The following is a 20,694-nucleotide window of genomic DNA, read 5'->3' as shown; positions in this document are numbered from 1 at the left end:
ACTATACAACTAATTACAGAAAAAAGCAGTTTTGTTGACACCAAATGGGATTGTTGCCTTATTTCTATAAGTGGTTCCTTTCCTAATTCTCAACTTTTTTCTTAAACCTAGTTCTTCCAAGGATTAGGCAATGGCAACACACTCCAGTACTCTTGCCTGGAAAATCCCATGGGCAGAGGAACCTGGTGGGCTGCAGTCCATGGGGTCACGAAGAGTCGGACACGACTGAGCGACTTCACTTTCACTTTTCACTTTCATGCTTTGGAGAAGGAAATGGCAACCCACTCCAGTGTTCTTGCCTGGAGAATCCCAGGGATGGCGGAGCCTGGTGGGCCGCCGTCTAAGGGGTCGCACAGAGTCGGACCCGACTGAAGTGACTTAGCAGCAGCAGTAGTTCTTCCAAACACAGGATCACTGGGAAATTTCAAAAATCTGAACGCAGTGGATGGCTTTCCACTAGATAAAAATGCCCGTGTTATTGTTAATCTAAGGGGTTTGAAAATTGAAAATAATTAAGTGCTTTTGGTGCCTCAGATGGTAAAGAACCTGTCTGCTATGTGTGAGACCAGGGTTCGATCCCTGATTCAGGAAGATCCCCTGGAGAAGTGAATAGCAACTCACTCCAGTATTCTTGCCTGGAGAATCCCATGGACAGAAGAGCCTGAGGGGCTATAGTCCATAGGGTTGCAAAGAGTCAGACATGACTGAGTGACTAGCGTTTTTCTCACTTTTTAAGGTAATTACATTTTCATCTAAGAATTAATGAGATAGAGACAGTGGGCAGAAGGAAGGAGCAGAAAGTCTCCACTCTAATTGCTTCCTCTGTTATACAGACATCCCACATGGGGAGTGGGGCCCAAAGGAACACAGAAGACATCTGTTGTCTCTTCAGGGAACGGATGCCTCTGCTTTTATCAGGGACCAGATGCACTGTTGGCCTGAGGGACTGAATGTGACAAAGAGGGGTGTTCAGCTTCTCTGGTTTCAGAGCCTGGCCCTCATGTTCCACAGCATCTAAAGGAAAGGAAACAGGAGGGTGGATGTGGAGCCTGGATTCGAGCCCTTTCATCTGTAGGTGCCTTCTTTCTGGAACACTCTCTTCTCCTCATCTGATGGGTTATACATATCCTAGGCAGGTGAGAGAGGATGGGAATTAGGTCTATTTGAGTTTGGACTGATACTGACTTAGCAGATTCCATGGATTTTCTTAAGATATTCCCTAATTAATGATGCTGAACCTTAAAAACCTTCATCGGGATGACATTTGTTGTCATATTGCAGACATAATTTCTATTGAGAGACTGAATGTTACATTGAAATAAGATAGCAGTTTTTATTATTGCTAAGTGCCGGTTCCTTTTCGTGATTAAGTATTATCATTTCCATCTTGTCTCAGTGTATTCCTACCAGACAGTTCTTAGTTTTCCATTGTTTCTGTTGATGATGCAGAAGACATTTCCGTGAATCATTTTAATCAATAGGTGATTCCAAACTGCTGTAGGAGCAGGTCAGCTGAAGAGAAACTCCATGTGGAGTAAAAGTGCATTGAATCAGAATATAAGCATCTTGAGTGAATTTTTAAACAAGAGTAAGAGCAGCCATTACACTGGGGAATTTATATATATATTAAAGCATTAATTCTCATAAGAATCATAAGATATATTATACCATGAACATGGACACAGAGGAGACTTAGAGATTATTTTTCAAAATTGTCCAGGGTTACAGAGTGGGGAGTAGATTTGCAGTTGAAACTCAGATAAATCCAAGTGTAGGATTTATTCTCTGCTTTCTAGACTATTCTGCCTGTTGTGTCATCTCTTATCCTTCTGAGGAAACAAATGACAAATAAATGGCTGAATGTCACTCATTACTTAGTAAGGACTGGACTGACTCCTGTCTAGAGGTTTTTAATGTACAATATATAGATAGTATCCCTTTCCCGTGGATCCTGTGCAGGTATTAGCGTTTTGGGGAAAGCCCATCTCAGTGAGACCACTGTCTGATCTTCCAGGTGTGACTACATATGAAGATGAGGAATTACACGCCAGTAACCGAGTTCCTCCTCATGGGAATCCCTCACACACAGGGGCTGGAACACGCGCTCTTTGTCTTCTTCCTCACCTTCTACCTGCTCACTCTCGTGGGGAACCTGCTCATTCTCCTGGCCATCCTCACTTCCTCCAACCTCCACACCCCCATGTACTTCTTCCTGGGCAACCTGTCAGTGTTTGACATCTTTTTCCCTTCCGTGAGTTCCCCCAAAATGATGCTCTACCTACTGGGGCAAAGCCGGACCATCTCTTACCAGGGCTGCGCCTGCCAGCTCTTCTTGTATCACTTCCTGGGCTGCACAGAGTGTTTCCTGTACACCGTGATGGCCTATGACCGCTTCGCCGCCATCTGTCACCCCTTGCGGTACACGGTCATCATGAGCCCCAGGGTGTGCGCCATCTTGACTCTGAGCGCCTGGGTGGGGAGCAGCGTGCATGCCTCTGTCCTCACATTTCTTGTGTTTAGGTTACCCTACTGTGGCCCCACGGAGGTGGGCAATTTCTTCTGTGACATCCCGGTGGTGCTGCCCCTGGCCTGTGCAGACACCTCTCTAGCTCACAGGGTGAGTGTCACCAACGTAGGTGTTGTGGCACTCCTGTGTTTCCTTCTTGTCCTCACTTCTTACACTCGCATCGTTATCTCTATATTGAGAATCAGCTGCTCAGGAGGCAGGCACAGAGCCTTCTCCACCTGCAGTGCCCACCTGACTTCCGTCCTGCTCTTCTATGGACCCGTGATCCTTATTTATCTTCAGCCTGCCTCCAGCCCTTGGCTGGATTCTGTGGTTCCGTTGTTCAATAATATTGTTAACCCTTCCCTGAATCCTTTGATATACAGCTTGAGAAACAAGGATGTGAAGTTGGCTCTGAGAAAAGCACTAATCCAAGGAGTACATCCTTGTGTAACATAAAGTACTATGTCATTATCTGTGCTTACAGATTTGCCTTGCATTTATATGGGGCATGTGGTCTCTGAAACCAGCTGGGGTGAATGGCTAAGTGGCATTTGGGATAAATAGGTTGAATGGACTTTTTTGTTATTAACATATATATATTTATATAAATTTGTATTCAAGAATATCTTTATGGCACTTACCATGTGCCAGGTACTATTCTATGCACTTTATAAATACTGCCATATGTTATTATGAGAATTTTCATATGGAGTAGATATTATTATCCCGGTATACAGAGGGGTGTATTAAGGTGCCGAGAGGTTAAGACACTCCTGCAGTGTCTCAGAGATAGAAATTTGCTGAGCTTGGATGTGAATGCAAGGATTTTAACTTTGTGCTAATAAAGTTGCCTCTGTATTGTCATAATTAGAGCACACATGCTTACCTCTTCCAGCAACTTCTTTTCAATTTGCATGGAGTATTTTAAATTTTTCCAAAAAAAAAATCTATTGTCTACTCAATTCATTCCATTAAATTTATCACTTCGTCATCTATATTGTGATCACTGTTATATACTGAAGTCTGATATAAAGAAATTCAGTTACATTTCAGAAACCAGAAATGTGCTAATATATCTATATAGTGACATGTATTTTCATAGATCCTCTAGACTTAGGTCAGTGTATCTGCTCTTTCCGACCGTGGTTTGAATTCTGTAGTATGAATGTAGATTTTCTTCATTAAATCAAAGACTGAGTTTGACTTCCAGAATTCTTGGACTCTCAAAAATAGTAATCATTTTTTTGGTCTTGAAAATAAATAGATTTGAAGAAAATAGGAAAACTGTAAAAAGTAAAGTAACTAGAAATTACAAATTAATCCTACCACCTAAATAATAATCACCATTAACATTTTGACATTTCTGCTGTCTCTCTAATGAGTGACTAAATTGGAACTAAATTTTCTAAAATCCTGTTTACAACTATTTCATGTATACCTATGTCATCCATATCTACATATATGTATTTATATATTTGGAATCATATTATATATATGTATATAATCCTGGTTTATTTCAGTAGTGTATCAAACCTTTTCAATTGCCACAATTTTTAACCAGTTTTATTGTGACATATTTCATATGCCAAAGAATCCACCCACTTAAATTATAGGAGTCATTGCATTTTTTAGTATATTCACAGAGTGTCAACCATCACCACGGTCAATTTTAGAACATTTTTATCATCACAAAAAAATATCGTATACTTTTACAGATCATCTTCTTATTACCTCCATCAGTTTCAGCTCTAAGCAGCCATTAATCTACTTTCTATAACTACAGGTTTGCCTGTTCTGGACATTTGATATAAACGGAATCACATAAAATGTGTTTTCTGTGACTGACTTGTTTAACTTAGCATAATGTTTTCAAGGTTCATCCATGTTGTAGCAGATTCCTTCCCCCTGCTCTTATCTTATGTATCTTATGTGTCCCTAGTTCCTATGATTTCTGAGGTCACTATATATTATTAAATACATATGCATTTATGATTGTACTATCTTCATAGCAGATTAAGCCTTTTATCATTATAAAATATTCCTTTTTATCTCTGGTAACATTTTTTGTTTTAAAGTCTATTTTGTCTGTTAGTCTAACCACTTCATCTCCCTTGTTGCTGTTTGCATGACATCTCTTTTTCTATGCATTTGTCTTCCTTCTATTTGTATCTTTGAACCTAAAGTGTGTCTCCTGAAGACAGAATGTATTAGTAAAAGTTTTTTTCTGCTCCACTTCGATGATTTCTGCTTTTCAGTTGAATTTTAATTCATTTGTATTTTAATGTTAATATAGATATAATTGGATTTACATTTGCTAGTTTTTTGTTTTCTATGCCTCATTCTGTGTCTTTTTTGTTCCTTTATTTCTCCTTTACTTTAAAAAATTACTTTATAAAGTAGTATTTTGACTTACTTAAAGAGTTTTTCACTATTTTGTTTGAGTTATTACCTTAATAGTTGCTCTGGGGCTTACCATCTTATATCTTAACTTATTACAATCAGTTTCAAATGTATACTAAAATTCCAGAGCAATATAGAGACACTACTTTTTTTTTTTTTTCAGTGGGTTTTGTCATACATTGATATGAATCAGCCATAGATTTACACTTATTCCCCATCCCGATCCCCCCTCCCACCTCCCTCTCCACCCGATTCCTCTGGGTCTTCCCAGTGTACCAGGCCCGAGCACTTGTCTCATGCATCCCACCTGGGATGGTGATCTGTTTCACCATAGATAGTATACATGCTGTTCTCTCGAAACATCCCACCCTCACCTTCTCCCACAGAGTTCAAAAGTCTGTTCTGTATTTCTGTGAGAGACACTACTTCTATATATCTCTATTCATTTTCCCCTCTTTTTGCGGTATTATTGTTAGACATACTGCATCTATGAATGCTAGAATTCCAACAGCACATGTTATAATTATTGATTTATATAATTTTATGGTTTTTAAGAAGCTGGAGGAAGTATGTAAAGCAACTGTGTATTTATAGTTTTTGTTATAATAACCTTCTTACTTATTTTTGGCTTTCACCATTCGTTTCTGTGCTTTCGAATTATCATGTCATTTTCTTTGCTCAGTACAGACTTTCTCCCACCCAACTCTTGTTTGCTATTATTGGCAAGTATATTGGAGAAGGCAATGGCACCCCACTCCAGTACTCTTGCCTGGAAAATCCCATGGACGGAGGAGCCTGGTAGGCTGCAGTCCATGGGGCTAAGAGTCAGACATGACTGAGTGATTTCACTTTCACTTTCCACTTTCGTGCATTGGAGAAGGAAATGGCAACCCACTCCAGTGTTTTTGCCTGGAGAATCCCAGGGATGGGGGAGTCTGGTGGGCTGCCGTCTATGGGGTCGCACAGAGTTGAACATGCCTGAAGTGACTTAGCAGCAGCAGCAGCATATTACAATTATATATATATGTGTATATATATATATATATATATATATATATATATATATATATATTGCATGCCTATATATATATATATATCAGTTTATATCAGTATATATATCAGTTTATCTTCAAGTTTGTTCATTCTTTTTTCTGCCAATTTAAGTCTACCATTGATTCCCTCTAGTAAATTGTTTATTTCAGTAATTGTACTTTTCTACTCCAGAACTTCCATTTGGTTCTCATAATTTCTAGCCATTGATATTCTCTATTTTACCTAATATTGTCATCACACATTCCTTTACTTCTTTAATTATGGTTTCCTTCAGTTATTTGAACATATTTATATATACATACACACATATGTATATTATTTTATATAATTGGTATTAAAATAGGTTCATAGAAATTAGAAAATATAAATTTATACTGCCTCTTAAAATTATATACTTACCTTTACCAGTGCTGTCTGTTTTCCACTTAGAGTTGGATTACCACCTAGGGTTACCTGATTTTAGCCTGAAGGACTTCATTTCTGTTTTTCTTATAAGGTGCATCCACTGGAAACAAATGATCACTTTAATTTTTCTTAGAATGTCTTGTCTTTATATCATATTCATTTGGACGATATCTTTAAAACATGTGGGATCTTGATGGACTTTTTGCCTTTGAGTACTTTACGTAGTTATCCTGGTGCTTTCTGATCTCCATTGTTTCACATGAGAAGTCAGTGATAAGTTCTTACTAAGATTCCCTAGTATAGTGATGAGTCATTTTTCTCTGCATGCTTTCCACATTTTCTCCTTCTGTTTGACTTTTGGCACTTTTATTATTATGTGTCTATTTATGCCTCTCTTACATGGAGTTTGTTGAGCTTCCTGGATGCATAAATGATTGTTTTCCTGTAAATTTGGGAAGTTTTTAACCATTAATTCTCTGAATAGTTTTAATGCTCCTTCCTGTTTCTTCCGGCATTTCTATTACGTGTAGCTGTGCTTGATGGGGTCCCATATTTCTTTGAGGCTCTGTTGATTTTTCTTCACTTTTTCCTCTGTCCTTTGACTTATGTACCCTGTATCAGTTTATCCTCAAGTTTGTTCATTCTTTTTCCTGCCAGTTTAAGTCTACCGTTGATTCCCTCTAATAAATTGTTTATTTCAGTAATTGTACTTTTCTACTCCAGAACTTCCATTTGGTTCTTAAAATTTCTAGCCACTGATAATCTCTATTTGATCTAACATTGTCATCACACATTCCTTTGCTTCTTTAATTATGGCTTCCTTCAGTTATTTGAACATATTTATAAGGACAATTTTGAAATATTTTCCTATTAAAATTTGACATTTCATTACTCTTATAGGCAGCTTTTTTGCCTGCTTTTTCCCCCCTGCACTACGGATCATAATTTTCTGTTTATTTGTATGTCCTCTAATTTTTTGTTGAAAACTGGATATTTCAGATAATATATTTTAGCAATACTAGGTACTAGTCCATGCCTCCCTCCAGAGCATGTTAGTTTTTTGGTTAGAGGCTGACTGAATCATTTTAACGAATTCTTTTCTTTCCCCTGCAGTGTTAAATCTCTCAGGATGTTGTTCCTTAGGCTGAGGTAAAAGCCTGAGTATGCCCACAGCCATCCTCAGATACTGGTATTAGCAGGGCTCACTTTGATGGATTTTTCCCTGACCACATCCTTTTGTGGAAATGTGTGTATGTGCACACCCATTACTGTTCCTAAGGCAGAAGAATGTAATAATAATGGTGATTTTTTTCATGGTCATTTTAGATGAGGAAATAGGAAAGAATAGAAATGTCCTTTTACTCATACAGTAAAGTGTAAAAAAGCACTTAATTAGGACTCAGAAAAATATCTGGATTCTACCTGGCTCCATTAATAATAGTACCCTGTGTGGTCTTGAACAAGTCATTTTGTTCTGTGACTTTGGTTTCCAACATTTATAAACTGAAGATGTTGGACTGGATTATCTTTAAGCATTCTTTCACATCTGAAATTGTGTACCATCATAGGAACTATTATTTAGAAGTATGTGGTCATGGATTGAGGGGAGAAAAGTTGCCCAGAAGCCTCCTGGTTTCTGATTTTGGTGAGGCAATGACTACCATTTGCAGTACTGCCTTTTTTTAAAATAAAAAAAAATATTGGGATATAATTGTCATGCACCCCTGTGTAAGCTTAAGGTGTGTGTGGTGATTTGATTCATTTGTATATTGCAATATGATCACCACGATAGCATTCAGTAACACCTCTGTCATGTCATTTAATTATCCTTTCATTTTTTCCTGGTGAGAACAACTGTGCTTTCTGTTTAGAATTCAGCCCTTGAGATTGGCCTCTGAAGCAAGGCTTCCCTAGTGGCTCAGCTTAAAGAATCTGGGTGCAATGAGAAAGATCTGGGTTCGATCCCTGGGTTGGAAAGACCCCCCGGAGAAGGGAACATCTACCCGCTGCAGTATTCTGGCCTGGAGAGTTCCACTCCATGGGGTCGCAAAGAGTCAACTACTGAGCGACTTTCCCTTTCCGAAGCAAGGGAAAATTCCTCATATTGGCCAGAAGATGGCACTGTTGGGGCACCGACAAGCTGGAGTCTTCTCTGCCCTGATTTAGGCTGCAACAAAGATGGCCGAGTCCCTTCACTGTTCACCCGAAACTTCCACAACATTGCTTATGGCTATACCCCAATACAAAGTGCTTTTGGTGTTAAAAACAAGAAAAATTAAAAAAAAAAGAAAGGAGATAGTCTTAAAAAAAAGGTCTCAGAACTGAACTGATAGGATAAAGAATGGTTAAAATGATGATTAGAACTGTGGGAGAGAGGTCTGTGAAGCTCATGGCTTCCTGATGACACTACCATGTGTGAATATCTTTCTGGAGCAGCGGTTTCAAATCAGTGATTGATACATGTTGGTGTCACTGTATGCACTATTTGTGTATAGAGATTGGATACAAGAGGTAATATAGGTAAGAGAGAAAGTCTTGATGAAAATATGGCTGGCAGAGGTCACAGGGCCCTGCGTTTCGTTTACAGAAGCCAAAAAACCCCCACTCTGATATTAATACGTGTATTTCCCCTCCAACTCCCAGCTAACTGAGAAGAGAACTGAACATTTTCCTTGTCATAGAAAAGGACTTGATCTCCTTTATTAAGAAGCCCCAGGGAATTAACTTTGCATAGAAACTGTGTTGATAACATGATACCAAGTTTTAGTTTCGACAAAAGGAAACAGCAGAGGGACTTCGGTAGCTACAGAATATTATTACTATTTCATGACATAAATATTGATAAAATTTATACTAAATCGGAAAGTTTCGTGTTTTGGAAGGACAGAAGCCCCTGTACCTTTGTCTTATTTAGTTTCAGAGGCAGAAACTGAACTGCTCCTATTTTTCTCACTCTCTTTTCCTTTTCTATGCTGGTTTCAGTAACTCATCTTTTGTTTTTTTCTAAAACAGTTTGACATAAATATAAATCTTTCTGTTCTCCAAGCTCAACGTGCTGAGTAGACTTGAAACTGATAAATGCAAGAAACAGTTTAATAATTTTTCCTCCACTATAATCCTTGGTTGCAAGTATGAACAGTTATATTTTTGTTTCATTTATTTTCATTTACTCTCCTACTATTTCTCATATTCAAAGTTTTAAGATTTTCTTTGTGCTAACTGGTTAAATTCTTGAGTTTAGCCTTGAAAATCTTGCTGCTTCTATTAGCAGTCGCTAGCAAAGGAAATCTCAAAAAAATGAAAGGGAGTAAAGGTTCCCTTTTTTCCTTTAACTGTAGTAATCGATACCATTCTGTTTTGTCAACCCCCTTTTGACAAAATGTTAAATAAAAACATTCACAAAATTCTGTCTTAAGAAAATGCATAGTGCTGCATTTCTGTCTTTGATTTTTATAAAGTTTCTCTTGTAAGCATTATTTTAATAATGGAAATTTTTAGGACATCCATCTGGAATGGAGAAATTTTCCTATCCTCTAAAATGCAGCCTTTGATGTCTAAAATGTTTGGTTTTCTAATTGGCTTTTACTTGATAATTTTTATATTCATTTTTGTATTTAAATGTGAATTTTTATTCTTCTGGAAATATAAATTACTCTAGATATGTATTATTAGGCAAAATTGCTTTCTTCTTCTCCCCATATTCATGAAGGTATAGTATAAACCTACTATTCCAGTATGTTCCCCATTTAAACAAAGTCTTTGAAATGCTTTGTCTCTTTTAAATAAACACAAGTCCTAATGGGTCACTATGGAGCCCTACATGCTTCTCCTTTTGCCCTTGGAAGGATTCGAGTAACTGTGTAAGCAAAGAAGCAGGGTTGGCGCTCTGTCTTCCTCTTCCCATCTTCTTAAATAGGATGGATACCCCTCATACCCCAGTGGGAAAGGAGATCTGCAGTTTTCTTTATTTCAGGCTGCCTTCTAAACACCTCTTTTCAACTGCTTGATTTTAAAATATGAGTTTCTTTTCTTTGCATTTAAAAAGTTCATGCCCAAACTTTTAACCTAAATAAATGCTTAAAAAAAAAATTTTGAGGTCTTCCTTTTAAGATAAAGCAAAAATACTTTAGGACAAGATGTGAGAGTATTGCTATGTTATATTGCCTTTCTAAAGTAGGGAAGAAACTGAGATTATATGCATATGGATGAAATACCCTTATGAAATAAGGGTCTCAATTGAGAGGATGGTTAAACTTAATAGTTCATGATCATGTGTGTGCATGCTCAGTCATGTTCGGCTCTTTGCAGTCCCATGGACTGTAGCCCACCAGGCTCCTCTGTCCATAGAGTTTCCCAGGCAAGAACACTGGAGTGGGTTGGTGTTTCCTTTGCCAAAGGATCTTCCCGACCCAGGGATTGAACCTGGGTCTCCTGTGTCTCCTACATTTTCTGTTAGTGAGTTAAATACATTCTGTGGCCATAAAATGGATTTTTTGGTAGCCATATTAATTAAGATGGCTATCTAGATTTATTGATGTGAAAAAAATAGTTCAGGAAATATAAAAATTAGAGTACAGGATGATAACTATAATATTATTTCATGTGTGTAAATCTGTGTAAGTGTGGGCATATATAGGTGTGCTTGATAGACGCCCACCAAAATTATTATCAGTGGTCATTTCTAGGAAGTGGAATTTTTACTGGATTAAAAATAATATTTTGTGTTTTTCTTTACTTATTTCATCATTAGCACCTCATGAGATCATTATGCAGCTTTTTAAAAAGGAAGAGACAGTAATTCTCTTGAATGAATCTTCTAGTAATTGTTCTCTCCTGATGTGAGAACACCTGATATTGTACTCTCCTGAGCCCACAGAGTAAAGAGAAGGAGGCGTGGGGAGCTCTCAACATACTCTCAGCAGTAAAAGTACTAAAATAAAAAGAAAGGTTTCTAAGGAAAGTCCTAAGATTGAAATCAGCGGATGGAAGGACAACAGCAGATGCAGCTCTAAAAATTTCAGAAAACTGGGAAATAACTTCTAAAAGAAAATGCTTAGAAGTTATCAGCTTTTATATTTTCTTTTCTTCAATTTTTTGTGCTATATTTTAGATCATTTTCAAAGTTAAATCTTCTGGTTCAGTAATTTTTTCTCTTTAGTCCTTATTCAGTCATATATTATTGAATTTTTAAATTCCATGATATTATTTATATAAGATTTCTGATGATTTCTTTCACAACTTTTCTTTCCCTTGTTTAGAATTTCCTGTTCTTATTTCCTAATAATATTATTTGTCTAATTTTCTCTTTGATATTTACATTTTAAATTCTTTTTGATGCCCTACTATTTTTTTATTTCCAAATTTATAAGTACTTCTGATTTTTAAGTATTTTGTGTGTGTCTTTTTAGAATATTGATTTCTTTGAATAGCTGATGAAAATACCGACAAAACAGTTCTCAGTTGTGACTCTTTCCTGAATGGTGATGATTTTGTAATATTAATGCTGGTCCTTTTTGAAATGTGACTGTGGCCTGGAGTTTGTTTGGGCTGTGAAGCTCTGGCCCCGGGTCAGATGGGTGCTATGGGTGTTCTGGCTGTTTCTTGTTTATAGAGAAGTCTTCATTATTTTCATCTGAAGATGTATACTTACTATATTTTTTCCTATAATTTCTGTGTGTAGAGAAAGAGATCACACTTTCAGTATGTACTTACTCTTTGTTCTAGAACCAGAAACCCAAGATTTATTATTTTTTTATATCTTAATAAGCTATTTGAACACCCTGTAATGACCAGTGGTAGAACCTTTCAACTTTAAAGGAAGGGGTGGATATGACTCATTGGAGCATAAATACACTGAAAAATTTGTGTCTTTTCACTTTCTTTGCCTAAAGAGAATAAAGCCTAGATAGGAAAAAGTGAAAAGTAAGAGATAGGAAGAAATGTTGATAACAGGATGACTCTGTAGGACTTCTAAATAATTTTAAAAGGGTGCACAGTAATTAATGTCAAGATATGGAAGTGGACACAAGACAGTACCCATGAGTCAGAGGCCAGCACATGTCCCAGAGAGCAGATCACAGGAAAACATAATGACTGTGCTGTAATCACACAGCTGTGAGATCATCTGACTATATCTTAAAGAGATAAGAGCAAACCGACCCTCATTTCAACATTTACCATTTGACAAGATATCTCACTTTCCTTCATATTATCTTTTATCTCTGAGGACATTTTAGTGCCTTTAATGTCACTTACATGAGGTAAATTTTCATTTCTGATCATCTCTCTGGTTATTTGTTCCTATATAGATTTTGCTACAGTGACTGAGTTCTTGGTGATTTGCTCCTGCTGGCCCCAAGACTGTCATTAACAGTGTCTGAGTTTTCACCCTTCCTTCAGTGGAGGCAATCCAGTTTCCACTGAGAAACCCAACTGAGAATCTGCTGACTAGGTGATAAGAAGAGAAAAAGGGACAATTAAGGGCCTAGAAAGTCTCATCTCAATGTTCTTTCACTGGGCTATGCTCTCTGTTACTCAGGCCACAGCCTACCTTATGCATCAACCCTCTCACTCCCTGGTTTCGGTCATCTTAGTCAGAATGTTGGCTCCCCGGGTGTTGCAGGAGACATAAGAGATGCAGATTTGATCCCTGGGTCAGGAAGATCCCCTGGAGGAGGAAATGGCAACCCACTCCAGTATTCTTGCCTAGGAAACCCCATGGACAGAGGAGCCTGGAGGACTACAGTCCTTGGGGTCACAAAGAGTCAAACATGACTTAGTAGCTGAGCACACACGCCCCAAGATGTACTAGGAAGGGAGGTTTTATCAAATATCCCTTCTCAGTTATCTCCCTGGAAGTAGTCCCTCCTCCCCCGACCCTGCCACCCCACCAGTCCAGTGCTATGTACTTCCTGCTGCTCCTGAACTGTCTGATCATTTCAACACCTGGTGCTCCTGGACAGAGCCCCCTAGAGGGGTTGTTTCTTGGTGGGTATCCAGGAGGAGAGAGGGTGAGTGATGTCACTAGAGGAACTCCAAGGACTTCACAGTTTGATAAGCAGACTTGCAGGAAGCCATGAATTCAATACTGAGCTGATCTAGCTTTAAACATTGACACGGGAGAGGAGGTACAGCATTCACAGCTCATGCATCCCTAGTGAGAATTCATCAGACAGCCGAAGCACAGGCTTCCGGTCTTCACCACTGCACGGCCATGCTTATCTGTAAGACATGAAGCAAACTATCACAAAGAAGCTGGGATCCCGTGTCAGTCATCTGGAAACTTCATGGGTGTGTGATTTGCTCTCAATTTTGTTTTCTTTTCATTGTTGTTGGTTTTATGCAGCTGGATCACATTAATTATGTTATACAATAGAGAATCTCAATAACCAGGTTCTAGTTGCTCTGAGAAATATTACCCAGAACCGACCAATAACAAGGAAAAAAGGTATTTAAAACTATGATCATTTGCCAGATTTTCTCTCTCACAACAGTTAGTATTTTCATAATCAAGCAAAACACTAGTCCATCCCCTGTGTCCCCCGTCCCCCCGCCCACATTCTCCCTATAAATTCTGCCTCTTCATTTTCCATGAAAGTAAGCAACACGATTAACAATGAGTCACAAAATTTTCAGTTGCCTCATATGGCTGCTTTGAAAATATAAGATTAAACCCCCTGGTACCAGTAGCTAAATTATTTCCAGAGTAGAGTCAGTGTGCCTGAAAAGGTAGCATTTAAACAATAAATATTGTTTAAATAAATAAACAAAAATATTGCTTGAATTTTGTTCTTTTTGATAAAAAACATCCGGGTAGAAGATAATGTCGGATAATTTTCACCGTGTGAACGCAAAAGACTACCCTATTATGCCAATTTCCTGTTTTTCTATGTGTAGTTTGGCTTTATTCCAGACAAACAAACAAAAAAAGAATCTTTTTATCTAGAAACTGTCATCTATTTTTACTTCATGAATAGGAATTGAAAAGATTTAATTGTAAGTAGAGTTTCTTCTATAATTTATTGAAAATCGCTATTTTTAGATAAGGGAAATATCCTTTTTGGTGAATGTTTTTGCAGTGATGAAGTCTCCCTTCCCATGTTTTCTCCATAGAGATAAGAAAAGAATGAAAAATTGTTTAGGTCAGGGGCATAAACAGCAATTAAATTCTATTACTTACATAATAAACTCTAGTTTTAACTCTAGTTTTAATAGCAGATTTCTACATGTGGGCATAGGATTTAGGAATGAAGTTAAAGACGTAGTACTAGATTAAAGCACAGTCCCTTGAAAGTGGTTAAAGAAACAATAGTCATGTTTCCTCTAGAAGTTCTGAGTATTCTCATTTATTTTTATGAATTAAGTTTGTTCTTTAAATCTTTTATTTGGAACACTTTTGCTTCTCAGGCTGGAGATCAGGGAATTTAATGACAGGGTCACTCAAATTCAGTAGCTGAGTCAAAGAATCAAAGAAGGCTCTGATCCTGGGCTTCTGTTCTTGGTCACAAAGAATTGCTGCCTGCGGGTGAGGGGTGAGGTAGGCTGACAAAGCTCAATGCATGCCTTCTGCTGAGAGAATTTTTTGTGTGACAATACCATTGCAATTGTAAGAATAATGGAAAAAGAAGAGAGAGGTAAAAAGACCAACATTAGGAAAACCTACTCTCTGGGCTTAGTACACATTTGAATAGGTAGTGGGTTAACTTCAGCAATGTTCAGGCAAATGTAGCCCATTCTTACAACCCATGTGGAAAGGACAGGGATGGTGGGGGGAAGAATTAAAAATTCCTGTATAAGCTCTAAGGGCCAGAATAATGATGGCTGCTTAACGAGCATTATCTCATGCTGCCAGTATCCACAGGAAGGAGGTATTATTCAGAACTGAAGTGGAGGAAACTGCAGCCTAGGAAGTTCAACACACCCAATGTCACAGGCAACGAAGTAGTATTTGTAGGAATTCAACTCAGGTCTATTTCTCACTATTATTGTATGTCCAGAGTGTGCTGCTGAAAGAGGCCCATCAGAAAAAATGCATGCAAGCTAAAGGAGGAGAAATCAACTTTCCCAGGCTGGCCTCATGGAAGAGGCACTATTTGGGAGACATCTGACAGAAGAGCTTAGCAGTGGTTTACCTGACATTCCTGGACCCACAGCACAGGTTCATATGTAGACCCATGAATAGAAAGGTCTGCAAGAGACAGACTGGGAAGGGCCTTTTATGATATGTCCTTTTGTATTCATCCTGAAAAATCCCATGGACAGAGGAGCCTGGCAGACCAAGGTCCATGGGGTTGCAAAGAGGTGGACATGACTGAGCGCACACACACACACACACACACACACACACGCACGCACGCACGCACGCACGCACGCACGCACGCACACACACACACACACACGTTCATATTGCAAGCGTGGGATCAGATGCTGTTCTGAAAATGTGATATGAACCATTATAAACAGGGAGATGCCCTCGGATGCAGTGGTGACTGGGATTCCATTTAGAAGGCTATCAGTGTGTGACTGAGGTATGAAGAAAGGTGTTGGCAATTAGGAAGGAGAGCGGATGATAATTAGGGAAAAATAGATAAATAGAGTAGTGGATCTTCATGGATGATCTATCGAGTGGAGTGTGAGAAAAAAAAAGGTGTGCTCTTGGTTGCTGATGAGGGCATTTTATTATGTAGCAAAGTCACTACTCAAAAGATGGAAGGGGGAGGGGAGATTGCAATTTCCTTTGTGTAATATCTTAATCGCTTAAAAAGGCTCTGATAATTGGTGAAGAATTACCTTGTTTGTCTTGTGCTCTATATAAAGCGTAGCTTGATATGCACTTGGAAAGCATTTATGATGCTTCTTTGTATATATTAGGCTGAAGTTGGGAAGAATTTTAAGTGAAGTTACTGAATATATTTCATAAACCATCAGTTCATCTACAAACAACGTGGGTTTGTGAAATATCATAACAACCTGAGGATAAAATAATGTAAAAATGTATGTTGAAGAAGCCTCAACAATCACCTTTCTGCCCACTTCCACGTCTCTGCATACTAAAAATTGATGTATAAACTGAGGGTCAAAATAAAATGTTGGTTTTATCACTAATAAAGGTGGAATAAAAAGGCAAGAGAATATCCTAATTTTCTCCCTCCAAAACCTTGGAACCAGTGACATCTTGATTTGCCCTCCCCCATCTGCTGAGGTCTGGGGGAAAGCAGAACACTCAGTTCAGGCAGCTGGTTGCCAGGCAACCCAGGGAGATCTGCCTGCATCATCCAGCAGCCCATCTCACTGGTCTCTCTTCAGCACAAAACATAAATTAATTTAATATCAAGGACACACTGTACTCACAGCCCAAAATGCCTTCTCTATTCAATTTCTCATCACAGATTATGTCTACATTTTTCAATACAGCTCAACAGAAGAAGCTCTAAAGTAAGCACTCACAATAGTGTGAAAACGTGCCAAATAATATACTGCCAACAAAATTAAATTGTATATGAATATCAATTCTGAATATGAATTTTCTTATTAAAATTTCATAAAGAATTAAATATAAATATGAAATATCTTTTCATTGTATGTTAAAGGCCAAAGAATTGCAGGTCCAAAATTCTGTCTTTCATTATTTCATACCCATCTTATTCTAAGGCTGAGGGGCTTTATTTGGGGTCATGTTTTTTCTTCCGTGCCTAATGTCTGGGCTTTCTCCTGATGGAATGGGGTGAGGTTCCTTTAGTACTTCCCAATTTTAATTGCCCTAACATGAAATCTTTTAATTAATTTTGACTTTCCTTAGTGGTTTTTTTTTTCTCAGTAATTTTTTTTTCAGAAATTTACTATGGTGACCTCAGAGTCTCCAGGTTTTATTTAAAGACAGAAACCATGTGCATTTTATTCACTTCCTAACTATTATATTCTTTATGACTCCATGGGCTGTAGCCTGCTAGGCTCCTTTGTCCTTGGGATTTTCCAGGCAAGAATACTGGAGTGGGTTGCCCTTTCTTCCTCCAGGGGATCTTCCCAACCCAGGGATTGAACCCGAATTTCCTATGTCTTTTGCATTGGCCGGTGAGTTCTTTACTACTGAGCCCCTGGGGAAGCCCCAACTATTGTACAGTTCTTAACTATTTACACATGATCAGTAAATATGTGTTGACTTAATAACACATACTCCAGCAAATGCTTAACCTATTAAATTCTATTTCTTTTGAGGTTTGTGTTGAAGTACAGTCTTTCTACCTCACCTTACCAACAGAGTACCCACATGAATAACTGTAAGCCACGTCTCCCCTGAGAACATATCCTCCCCTCTGCACAGGCGCTGTTGTTGTTGTCACTAAGTCACACCCTACTCTTTGCAACCCCAAGGACTGCAGTCCTTGGACTGCACTATCTCTCAGAGTTTGCTCAAATTCATGTCTGTTGAGTCACTGACACTGTCTAACCATCTCATCCTCTAACTTGCTCTAAATTTGATTGTACCACACACTCCTCCATGCCCACCCACTACAAATCTCCCCACTCTGTTGAGGGTTTGCTATTTAATTGTTCCTTGCCTATTTAAGTGAGCTTGAGGCAAAGTTATTTCCTATCATGTGCTCACAGGTGACGGTTTAAAGAGAATTATGAAGTTAATATGTTATCGGGCAAAGCCACCATGTTTAGAAGTCTTCTAGTCCCAGGCCATTTGTCTTCAGGACCTCTGGCTAGTACAGAGTACAGGAAATCTTGTGTTGCAGAAGATGTGAAATCCCAAAACAGCCCAGGTGGTGTAAGAGTGTAGACTGAGACTAAGTGGTGCATGAGATGGAAAAAGAAAATTTTGATGTGGTCCCCTAAGAATTCTGGGAAACAGTTCCTTTCTAATTCTGCTGCATATAGTTCAGGAATGTACTCATAGGAGACTCCATGGACTGCAGAGTCTGAGAGCAATGGCTGAGGACTTTTCAGAGGTCTGAGTTTATTGTGTCTTCTGTCTTGTAATCATATTGTGTACTTGTGTAGTACTGAGACTGATGACATATTTCTGCCCCAGACTGAGGTTGTTGATGACACATATATACACAGAGATGGTCTAGTCTTATGTTCTAATGCCCACCAGTCTGGGTCTGAAGGGCATCAATAATATTTCCACAGGTAAACTTAGCCATTCCCATATCATAAACAACCCTGTGTTTAATGGTGAAATTCAGGTCCAAGAACCTTGTGCTTTCTGTCTTGAAAAATGTTGCTGTTGTCTCTGTGATATGTCTATCCTGATGGTCCACTTTTCTTCTATATCCTTACAATAAATACAGCCTGTTATTTGGAGGACTGGTATCCTTGTCTGTTGATTCATATCTAGTGTTTGCAGCTAGCTGAGATCAAGCAACTAGCTGAGCAAAAATAATCTGTATTTTAAAATTTGTTTTTAATTGAAGGATAATTGCCTTACAATGTTGTGTTGGTTTCTGCCATACAACAAAGTGAATCAGCCATAAGTATACATGTGTCCCCTCCATCTTCTACCTCCCTCCCACTCCGGCCATATGCCATCCCCTAGGTTGTTACATAGCGCTGAGCTGAGCTCCCTGTGTTACACAGCAAGAAGTTATTTCTTTTTTATTTGTTGGGTCATTCAGCAAGGATTTCATGGCAAGAATAAAATGCCTTTTTTTCTGTCCCATTGTCATCTCTCATTTGCATTTTTTCCTCTACCCATACTCCCATTTCCCCAACCAGAAGGGTTGGTCCACAGTTATGAGGCAGCTCTATAGAGACACAGAATTAGTATTTCAGAGTTGGAAGGGAACTGAGACATGATCTAGTTCAGTTTTGCTATCTTTTGCATTTCCTCTACTAAAAAGCATTTCTCCTTCCTAATAAGGTCTTAGTATGGTTTTCTTACCCCATGTAATTCCAGCTAACAGCCTTTGTCACATTCTCAACAAGATAGGATCATATGTTTTATTCAGTTTGTTAGCATGACACTTTAATATAAATGTCATTTTATATACATTTAAATATAAGTTTTATATTAAAAAGAGAAAGGAAAGCTCTCCCTTACAGTAGGAAGTTGGTAATTATAGTAGGAATGATTAAATTAGAAAAACATTATTTGGCAACTACCATAATAATCAATTCTGACAGAAATCATCCATGGAGGTTACAACTATCAGTTTAAACTTTGAGGAGTAACAGGATATTTACATAATCACAAAGTACCCCTCTTCCCCACAAAGATCACAATTAATTCTGAAAGTAAAATTATAACTTTATTCTTAAGCAATCTGGCAGAAATGATTGGCATTGACCTCACTACTAAAGGGATAAATGTATAGCAAATACCTCCTGATATGATATACTAGGAAGAACAAAACATCATTTCTGAGCTTGTCCTGCTCAAAATGCATAACCTGAATTTAATGAGAAGGAAACATCAGACAAACTCAAATTAATGGATGTTCCACAAAATACTCAGACTAAAATCTTCAAAAACTTTATTGTCCTAGAATACAAGGCATGACTTAGGAAACATGGTAGATGAACAGAAACCAAACAGAAATGACTATGGAATGCATGATCCTGGACATTTTTTTCTTGCTATAGATGATATTATTGGACTACTAAAACCTAAAATAAGGCTGCAGATTAGCTAATAGTATTGTATCATTGTTAACTTCTTAGTTTTGATAACTTTATTACAGTTATATAAGGAGGTTTCTTATTTTCAGAAAAATGCACTCTAAGTAAGGAGTGTAAGGGAAAGGGGAATTATGTCTGCAACTCATCATGGCAACAACTTATTCTGACTTAGGAAAAAAAAGTGTGTGTTTGTGTGTATGTGTATGGGGAGAGGGAGAGAGGAAGAATTGTAATAAATATAATGATAACATTTTTGGAATCTGAATAAAGGGTATACATGGATTTTTTGTACTACTTTTGTAACTCTTTTGGAAGTTTCAAATTATCTCTAAATTTATAAAGTCTGTTTGATGAAGCTTTAGGAATGTATCATGAGACTATAAAAACTAGACATTATTTCTTCATACTTTTTTATGTTTAAAAGCTTTTATATGTTTTGTGTCAGAAGCAGTAAAATTTCTGAATCAGAGGTGACCTCTTAAGATAAAATACTGTATTACTTTTCTATTTAGTGTTTTTATTGCTATGATGACTTGTCTGGAAATTAATGAAAGTTCTGTAGCATCAAGATCACTCATAAATTCCTCAGTTGGCATTTATAAGTCTGTGGAACAGGAAAAGAACTTATTTGCAAACCAGAAGACCAGGATTCCATTTTTGCTTCTGCCACTAACTAAGGAAATTTCTGTATCCAGGCTCTT

The 20,694-nt window shown here is 37.9% G+C and overlaps 1 protein-coding gene across 1 annotated transcript; it reads left to right on the top strand.

Annotated features, from left to right (window-relative positions):
* The first annotated feature begins 2,026 nt into the window (after positions 1 to 2,026).
* On the top strand, positions 2,027 to 2,965 carry LOC122705429 (putative olfactory receptor 10D4). The gene has a single exon (XM_043920798.1). It carries the CDS (start codon positions 2,027 to 2,029, stop codon positions 2,963 to 2,965), a length of 939 nt encoding a protein of 312 aa, XP_043776733.1.
* The last annotated feature ends 17,729 nt before the right edge of the window (positions 2,966 to 20,694 follow it).

This window comes from Cervus elaphus, chromosome 2 (genome assembly GCF_910594005.1).
Source record: "Cervus elaphus chromosome 2, mCerEla1.1, whole genome shotgun sequence".
Lineage (NCBI taxonomy): Eukaryota > Metazoa > Chordata > Mammalia > Artiodactyla > Cervidae > Cervus > Cervus elaphus.
This window is presented reverse-complemented; position numbering and strand designations above follow the sequence as displayed.

Coding starts and splice junctions, on each gene's coding strand:
- LOC122705429 (XM_043920798.1), top strand. CDS start 2,027: ATGAAGATGAGGAATTACACGCCAGTAACCGAGTTCCTCCTCATGGGA.